Source organism: Eulemur rufifrons, chromosome 6 (genome assembly GCF_041146395.1).
Source record: "Eulemur rufifrons isolate Redbay chromosome 6, OSU_ERuf_1, whole genome shotgun sequence".
In the NCBI taxonomy this organism is placed as follows: domain Eukaryota; kingdom Metazoa; phylum Chordata; class Mammalia; order Primates; family Lemuridae; genus Eulemur; species Eulemur rufifrons.
The window spans coordinates 354,497-364,335 of record NC_090988.1 but is presented as its reverse complement, the minus strand read 5'-3'; the positions used below and the strand labels follow the sequence as shown (position 1 = coordinate 364,335).

Genomic DNA, 9,839 nt, shown 5'->3' with positions numbered 1-9,839 from the left:
TTTGAACTAGCCAGTTAACTGGGCCCACGCATAGAGCGGTCTAGAGAATCATGGTGGATTCCCAGCTAAGGAAGCAAAGGATACTTAAAGGAACATGGTGAAAAGTGCGGATCCTGTTTCATTCTAAGACTGAAACAGGATCCGCACTTTTCACCTGCCACACACATGCCCACATCTCCTCTCTGGGGATAATAAAAACAAACCAGTGAACTGACAGAGGGCCTGCCCCCCACACGCACACTGACCCCACAAAAAAAAAGTCCCCTCCAGCTACTAATTATAATGCTAACTTGCAGAAGTTTCCCTGCCTTTTAAAATAATGGAGAAAGTATGGTGGAATGCTACTTAAAAGAATGGCCTCCTTCCAGGCTCCAGTAACAACTGTCGTGAAATCCAAGTGAGCTAGGCCTCAGCATAGTTTTCTCCGTGGCAGCCATCTTGTGTTTAGGGAGGTATAGATGAACCTTATCACAATTATGGTGATATGTGCTGCAAAAACTGGCAAATAATTCTACATGTAGTGTTTATTTCAAAATCTCTGTGGCATACAACTTGGTACTGGCCAAGTTGTATTTTTTTTTTTTTTTTGAGAAAGCCTTGCTTTATTTAAAGATTCAGTATGACATATTTAAACAAGAACATTTAACCCTACATCTTAATTTTGAATATGTTAGTGGTTCCCAAACTTTTGTTGCATATTGGAATCACTGTGGGGATTTAAAAAAAAAAAATACTGATGCCTGGCTCCCACTCCCTCTCCCAGACAGGTTAATTACTATGGAGTGTAAGTCGCACATCAGGATTTTTTTAAAACTCCCCTGGTGTTGTCAGTGTGCAGCCATATTTGGGAACCACTGAGCTCAGGAAGAGGGTAGCTTGGGAAAAACAGGCTACCTGTAACTTGTTCATATCCCTTTAGAAGCAATGGGGACTTTGTGTGGATGTACCCATAGTGGAACTTAGGTGATAAAGAAATTTTAGCCTTGTACAAAAGTCTGAAAGGAAAAAAAGAATCTCTCTGGAATAATCAGGTCCATGAATTTTAAAGGCTGTGATGATGAATCTTTTGACATTTTATGCTACTTAAAGTAGAAGTGCTAAAGAGGTAAATAAAGATCAACAGGAAATACAGAAAAATCCATTACATTCTGAAAATAGTAAATAGTTGCTGTCTAAATTTTAGAGTATGTGTTACTTAACTGCCGACTATGAATGGGTTAGCATGAAGTGGAGATTGGATTTCATATTGTTAATGAAGAGCAGACATAGCTTTTTGAAGCAGCTGAACCATTATGGGATAAACTGGTGCAAATTCTTTGCCTTCTCTACTTCTCACTGTCTGGACGTAAGCTTCCAGGTCTCCCCTGATGAGGAGGAGCCTGTTCTTTTCAGACGGATGGTCGTCCAGCCACTGAGAGAAGCGTGCGTGGGACCACTCTGCCTTCTGGAGCGGGGACTTCATCTCAGCAGGTGCTCTTGTGAACAAAAACTGAGTGACGATGCTGAAAGGAATGATGTCCCCGAGTGTAGGACTATTGGCCACATTTTCACTTGTCTGGAAGAGCAGTGGTCTGAATGACCTCAGCATTTGATAGGACTTTCCTAAGTTGGAAACTCGTCTGCAGAAGGGACCCACAGCCAACTCCATCTGTGCAAAATCAGCAGCAAGTCGCATTTTCCCACCTTCACCAAGAGGTCTGATGAGACTGGCGTGGCGGATAAAAAGTTCAATTGCTCTTTGGGCAATAGCTTCAGTGTTATCAAAGACAAAATCTAAGCATTCAAAGTGTTTAAAATAGTCACTCATAACTCTGGCAATGAAACCTTGTAGCTCCTTCATGTACAGAGAACAAGGAACATCGAGCTTTCCTGAGCTGCATCGTGACCCAGAAAAATCTTCCTGATGCATGGTGACGAGGATGGCCTCTATAGCATCTCCCACTGAAGTCAGTAAGGGTTGCACAGCATTTTCCATAAGAGCATGGATCCCCTTTAGGGCTGAAATTATAGTTTGCTCAGCTGCTGGTGGGAACGAGCTCTGACTGGAAACTACCTTTGTTACTGACTGGTGCAACTTGTACAGTGAATTCACTACTGCCACATTTCTTCTCTGTCCTTCAGTAAGAGGCCCAATCACCTGACTTGCATCTCCTTGTGTGGAAAGAAGCTGCTCTGATTTTACACCATATAACTGAATGGTCTTTGCCACGTTTTTTGACACAGCTAATGTGAGGTTTGCATCAACAGCAGCTACATTTAGTTCACTTGCTATAGTTTTAATGATACCATCAAGTTCATCAGAGGAAGGAGGATTTAGACCACCAGGGGGAAACACCAAGTTGATAGGATTGAAGAGCCGGGATAAGGATTTTGACAGGTAAGCAGCCTCATAGGGCTGCAGTGAGTCTTTCAAAGCCCTTTCTGGATCATAATCTGGCTTTTTTGGTATGAATATATCTTGTGTATCATCTTCCATGTGCTGTAGGTCAACAAAGAGGTCTGTAGTTCCACTTGCATTAAAATTCCCTTGGATATTTTGACTGTATTGTTGAAGACACTTCCAGAAGTCATTATAGAGACGCAATAATTTAGGGTATTCTCCTTCACATGCCTGTTTCAAAAACGCAGAAGTGTTTATTGTCCCATAAAATTGAGAAGGAAGTGCCTCAGTAACTGAATTCCAAAACTTGTAGAAAATTTCAGGTTGTCCATCCTTAAGTATTTCTTCAATGAAACAAATATGAGAAACAGGATCTCTCTTTTTGGCTAATACTTTTTTTTGATGTTGTACCTGTCCACAAACAGAGCAAATAAGATCCATAAGTTTCTCCATATTGGTCCAGAGGGAAGCACGAAATGCTGCAGTATTTCCTGGGGTTGGCATGGTAGATCGTCCAGGACCCCCTCTCACAGCTGACTGGGAAGGCTGAGTCAAAACTTTGATGTCTAACGCATTCTTGATATTTTCCTCTAAAGTAACACGACATCCATCCACAACACTGATAATAGCATCCTTCAAAATTCCAAGATTATGGAAAACCTGAAGAGCTGTTCCGACTTGAGTAGGATTCTGAATCTCCACACCTTGCTCCAGTAGGTGCTTAGCTTGATTTTCCACTTCAAGTCGAGCTCTTGCAATAAAAAGCAGATCATTTTCTATTACTTCTATTCCAGAAAGATCTATTCCTTGAGAAAGATAATCAAGTTCATTGAGACTCTGATAAGCTTTTGTTATCTCTCTACTTCCTCCTTGTAGTTGTCCTTGGAGTCTCTTACAGAGATACAAAATGCGAATAATTCTCCGAAGCAAATCACAGGCAACCTGAAGTCTTGCTAGTTGTGCAGTACAGGCTACTATTTTATTGTATGGCTCAACAATTTTTGCTTTCATCCTATCAACAGCTCCCTGTAAAGCGCCAATTCTTGTCTGCATCATCTGAAGAACACCTTACAAAGACTCAATACCAGTTGCTTGTGCCAGTAAATCTTCATGTCTTGCAACAACCTGTAGGTGTAGTTCTTTATCCAACTGACTGATTACTTGGGCAAGTTTTGCTAGTTTTTCAGCAATTGCAGCTTGGTGAATAGATGGAGAAGTATAAGAGGGGTCTAGGGAACCATGGTGGATTCCCAGCTGATGAATCAAAGGATTTTTAAAGGAACAGGCTGAAAAGTGCGGATCCAGTTTCAGTCTAAGACTGAAAGAGGATCCGAACTTTTCACCTGCCACACACATATCCACTTCCCCTGTCTGGGCATAATAAATACAAACTGCCAGACTGACAGAGCACCTGTCCCCCAACCCACCCCGACCCCACACAAAAACGTCCCCTCCAGTGACTCATCCTTATGCTAACTGCCAAAAGTTGCTCTGCCTTTTAATATAAGGTGGAAAGGATGGTGCAAAGATAATTAAAAGACTGGATTCTTGTCAGACTCCCGTACCAAGTATTGGCAACACCAAGCCAGATAGCCCTCAGTATAGGTTTGTCCGTGGCAGACATCTAGGGTTTAAGGAAGCCCAGATGAACCTTATCAAAATTATGGTAAAAGTGCTGGAAAAGCTGGCAAATAATTTCCATGGTAGTGGTTATTTAAAATGCTAAGTGGAATACTTCTTTGAACTAGCCAGTTAACTGGGCCCACGCTTAGTGGGGTGTAGAGAACCATGGTGGATTCCCAGCTGATGAAGCAAAGGATTCTTAAAGGAACAAGATGAAAAGTGCGGATCCTGTTTCAGTCTCTGAAACAGGATCCGCACTGTTTACCTGCCACACACATGCCCACTTCTCCTCTCTGGAAATAGTAAAAAAAACCACAGATCTGACAGAGGGCTTGCCCCACCCGCCCCCTACACCCCACATAAAAACTTCCCCTCCAGCAACTCCTTGTTATTCTAACTACCGAAAGGTGCTCTGGCTTTTAAAATAGTGGAGAAAGGATGGTGGAATGATGCATAAAAGAATGTATTCTTGCCAGTCTCCAGTACCAAGTATCGGCCACACAAAGTGAGCTAGGCCTCAGCACAGTTTTTGCCATGACAGCCATCTCGAGATTAAGGAGGAAGAGATGAACTTTAAGACATTTATGGTGAAATGTGCTGCAAAACCTGGCAAATAATTCTCAACGTAGTGGTATTTCAAAAGCTCTGTGGAATACTTCTTGGAACCAGGCAGTTTTCTGGGCCCACGCATAGAGGGGTCTAGAGAACCATGGCGGATTCCCAGCTGATGAAGCAAAGGACTCTTAATGGAACGGGGTGAAAAGTGCGGATGCTGTTTCTGTCTAAGACTGAAACAGGATCCGCACTTTCACCTGTCACACACATGCCCACTTCTCCTCTCAAGGGATAATAAAAACAAACCAGAGAACTGACAGAGGGCCTTCCCTTCCCCGACACGGACCCCACAAAAAAAAAGTCCCCTTCAGCTACTAATTATTATGCCAACTTGCAAAATTTCTCTGCATTTTTAAATAATGGAGAAAGGATGTTGGAATGATACTTAGAAGAATGGCTTCTTGTCAGTCTCCACTAACAAAAATAGGCAACACCAAGTCAGCTACGCCTCAGCATAGGTTTGTCCGTGGCAGCCATCTTGGGTTTAAGGAGGCACATACAAACATTATCAGAATTATGGTGAAACGTGCTGAAAACCTGGCAAATAATTCTCAACGTACTGGTTAATTCAAAAGCTCTGCGGCATACTTCTTGGAACAAGCCAGTTACCTGTGCCCACTCATAGAGGGGTCTAGAAAGCCATGGTGGATTCCCAGGTGATGAATCAATGGATTCTAAAAGGAACAGGCTGAAAAGTGCGGATCCTGTTTCAGTCTAAGACTGCAACAGGATCCGCTCTTTTTGCCTGCAACACACATGCCCACTTCTCCTCTCTAGGGATAACAAAAACAACCTATCGGATTGACCGATGGCCTGCCCCCACCCCCACCACCCCACACAAAAACGTCCCCTCCAGCGATTCATCCTTGATGCTATCTGGCGAAAGGTCCTCTGCCTTTTAAAATAATGGAGATAGGATGGTGGAATTATACCTAAAAGACTGGCTTATTGCCAGACTCCCATACCAAGTATTGGCAACAGCAAGTGACCTAGGCCTCAGCACACCTTTGTCCGTGGCAGCCATCTTGGGTTTAAGGAGGCACAGATAAACCTTATAACAATTATGGTGATAGGTGCTGCAAAAGCTGTCAAATAATTCTCATGGTAGTGATTATTGCAAAAGCTCTGCGGGATAATTCTTTGAACTAGCCTGTTAACTGGGCCCACGCATAGAGCGGTCTAGAGACACATGGTGGATTTCCAGCTGATGAAGCAAAGGATTCTTAAAGGAACGGGGTGAAAAGTGCAGGTCCTGTTTCAGTCTAAGACAGAAACGGGATCTGCACTTTTCACCTGCCACATACATGCCCCCTTCGGCTGTCTAAGGAATATAAACACAAACTACCGAACTGACAGAGGGCCTGCGCCCCCCACACACACCGACCCCACAAAAAAAAGTCCCCTCCAGCTACTAATTATGACGCTATCTTGCAAAGGGTTCCCTACATTTTAAAATAATGGAGTAAGAATGGTGGAATGATACTTAAAAGAATGGCCTCCTTGAGGCTCTAGTAACAAGTATCGTGAAATCCAAGTGACCTAGGCCTCTGCATAGTTTTCTCTGTGGCAGCCATCTTGTGTTTAAGGGGGCACAGATGAATCTTATAACAATTATGGTGATAGGTGCTGCAAAAGCTGTCAAATAATTCTCATGGTAGTGGTTATTTCAAAAGCTCTGTGGCATAATTCTTTGAACTAGCCAGTTAACTGAGCCCACGTATAGAGCGGTCTAGAGACCCATGGTGGATTCCCAGCTGATGAAGCGAAAGATTCTTAAAGAAACGGGCTGAAAATTGCGGATCCTCTTTCACTCTCTGAAACAGGATCCGCACTTTTCCCCTGTCACACACATACCCACTTCTCCTCCCTGGGGATAATAAAATCAAACCCCAGAACTGATAGAGGGCTTCCCCCACCAGCTCCCAGACCCCACAAAAAACTTCGCCTCCAGCCACTCCTTCTTATTCTAACTGCCGAATGGTGCTCTGGCTTTTAAAATAGTGTAGAAGGATGGCAGAATGATACTTAAAAGAATGTATTCTTGCCAGTCTCCAGTACCAAGTATCGGCCACACCAAGTGAGCTAGGCCTCAGCATAGTTTTGTCCATGGCAGCCATCTCGAGATTAAGGAGGAAGAGATGAACCTTATGACAATTATGGTGAAAGGTGTTGCAAAAACTGGCAAATAATTTTCAACGTAGTGTTTATTTCAAAAGCTCTGTGGAATACTTCTTGGAACCAGGCCGTTTTCTGGGCCCACGCATAGAGGGGTCTAGAGAACCATGGTGGATTCCTAGGTGATGAATCAAATGATTCTTAAAGGAACAGGCTGAAAAGTGCGGCTTCTGTTTCAGTCTAAGACTGAAACAGTATATGCACTTTTTGCCTGCAACACACATGCCCAATTCTCCTCTCTAGGGATAATTAAAACAACCCATTGGATTGATAGATGGCCTGCGCCCACTCCCCATAACCGCACACAAAAACGTCCCCTCCATTGACTCATCCTTATGCTATCTGGTGAAAGGTCCTCTGCCTTTTAAAAAAATGGAGATAGGATGGCGGAATTATACCTAAAAGACTGGCCTTTTGCCAGACTCCCATACCAATTATTGGCAACAGGAAGAGACCTAGGCCTCAGCATAGGTTTTCCCGTGGCAGCCATCTAGGGTTTAAGGAAGCACGGATGAACCTTATAAAATTTATGGTAAAAGTGCTGGAAAGCTGGCAAATAATTTCCATAGTAGTGGTTATTTCAAAAGATCTGCGGCATACTTCTTTGAACTAGCCAGTTACCTGGGCCCATGCATGGTGGGGTGTAGAGAACCATGCTGGATTCCCAGCTGATGAAGCAAAGGATTCTTAAAGGAACAGGATGAAAAGTGCAGATCCTGTTTCAGTCTCTGAAACAGGATCCGCAGTTTTCCCCTGCATCACACATGCCCACTTCTCCTCTCTGAGGATAATAAAAAGAAACCACAGAACTGACAAAGGGTTTGCTGCCCCAGCCACCCAGACCCCACATAAAAACTTCCCCTCCAGCGACTCCTTGTTATTCTGACTTCCGAAACGTGCTCTGGCTTTCGAGATAGTGGAGAAAGGATGGTGGAATAATACTTAAAATAATGTATTCTTGCCAGTCTCCTGTACGAAGTATCGGCCACACCAAGTGAGCTAGGCCTCAGCATAGTTTTGTCCATGGCAGCCATCTCGAGATTAAGGAGGAAGAGACGAACCTTATGACAATTATGGTGGAAGGTGCTGCAAAAACTGACAAATAATTGTCAACATAGTGGTTATTTCAAAAGCTCTGTGGAATACTTCATGGAACCAGGCAGTTTTCTGGCCCAAGCATACAGTTGCCTAGAGAACCATGGTGTGTTCCCAGCTGTTGAAGTAAACGATTCTTAATGGAACGGGGTGAAATGTGCGGATCCTGTTTCTGTCTAAGACTGAAACAGGATCCGCACTTTTCACCTGCCACACACATGCCCACTTCTCCTCTCTGGGGATAATAAAACAAACCAGTGAACGGACAGAGGACCTGCCCTCCCCCACTCACACCGACCCCACACAAAAAAAAAAAAGTCCCCTCCAGCTACTAATTATTAAGCTAACTTGCAAAATTTCCCTGCATTTTTAAACAAAGGAGAAAGGATGGTGGAATGATACTTAGAAGAATGGCTTCTTGTAAGTCTCCACTAACAAAAATAGGCCACACCAAGTCAGCTACGCCTCAGCTTAGTTATGTCCGTGGCAGCCTTCTTGGGTTTAAGGAGGCACATACTAACGTTATCACAATTATGGTGAAACATGCTGAAAACCTGGCAAAGAATTCTCAACGTACTGGTTAATTCAAAAGCTCTGCGGCATACTTCTTGGAACAAGCCAGTTACATGTGCCCACGCAGAGAGGGGTCTAGAGAACCATGGGAGATTCCCAGGTGATGAATCAAAGGATTCTTAAAGGAACAGGCTGAAAAGTATGGATCTTGTTTCAGTCTAAGACTGAAACAGGATCCGCACTTTTTGCCTCCAACACACATGCCCACTTCTATTCTCTATGGATAACAAAAACAACCCATTGAATTGACAGATGGCCTGCCTGCACCCCCCATAACCCCACACAAAAAAGTCCTCTCCAGCCACTCATCCCTATGCTGTCTTGCGAAAGGTCCTCTGCCTTTTAAAATAATGGAGATAGGATGGTGGAATTATACCTAAAAGCCTGGCTTATTGCCAGACACCCATACCAAGTATTGGCAACAGCAAGTGACCTAGGCCTCAGCACACCTTTGTCTGTGGCAGCCATCTTGGTTTTAAGGAGGTACAGATGAACCTTATCACAATTATTGTGAAAGGAGCTACAAAAACTGTCAAATAATTCCCATGGTAGTGGTTAGTTCAAAAGCTCTGTGGCATAATTCTTAGAACTAGCCTTTTAACTGGGCCTACGCATAGAGCAGTCTAGAGACCCATGGTGGATTCCAAGCTGATGAAACAAAGGATTCTTAAAGGAACGGGGTGAAAAGTGCAGGTCCTGTTTCAGTCTAAGACAGAAACGGGATCCGCACTTTTCACCTGCCACACAGATGCCAACTTCCCCTCTCTGGGGAAAATAAAAAGAAATCAGCGAACTGACAGAGGGGCTGCGCCCCCCACCCACACCGACCCCCCCCCCAAAAAAAGTCCCCTCCAGCTACTAGTTATTATGCTAACTTGCAAAAGGTTCCATGCATTTTAAAATAATGGAGAAAGGATCGTGGAATGATACTTAAAAGAATGGCCTCCTTCCAGGCTCCAGTAACAAGTGTCATGAAAACCAAGTGAACTAGGCCTCACCATACTTTTCTCCATGGCAGCGGTCTTGTATTTAAGGAGGCACAGACGAACCTTATCACAATTATGGTGATATGTGCTACAAAAACTGGCAAATAAGTCTATCCGTAGTGTTTAATTCAAAAGCTCTGCGGCATACATCTTGGTACTGGCGAGTTTACTGGGCCCATGCATAGAGGGGTCTAGGGAACCATGGTAGATTCCCAGCTGATTCAAAGCATTTTTAAAGGAACAGGCTCAAAAGTGTGGATCCTGTTTCACTCTAAGACTGAAACAGGATCCGCACTTTTCACCTGCCACACACATATCCACTTCCCCTGTCTGGGCATAATAAATACAAACCGCCGGACTGACACAGGACCTCTCCCCCAACCAACCCACAC

General features: G+C 43.8%; 1 protein-coding gene across 1 annotated transcript in view; it reads right to left on the bottom strand.

Moving 5' to 3' along the window:
- Positions 1–1,249: 1,249 nt before the first annotated feature.
- The window catches only part of LOC138383624 (conserved oligomeric Golgi complex subunit 5-like), a 46,417-nt gene continuing 37,827 nt past the window's right edge, over positions 1,250–9,839 (bottom strand). Inside the window, exons 2-3 of the mRNA XM_069468622.1 lie at positions 3,506–3,609; positions 1,250–2,791 (exon numbers count right to left, since the gene is read on the bottom strand). Of these exons, the coding sequence (XP_069324723.1) occupies positions 1,250–2,791; positions 3,506–3,609 (1,646 nt within the window). The remainder of the gene's footprint in view (positions 2,792–3,505; positions 3,610–9,839) is intronic.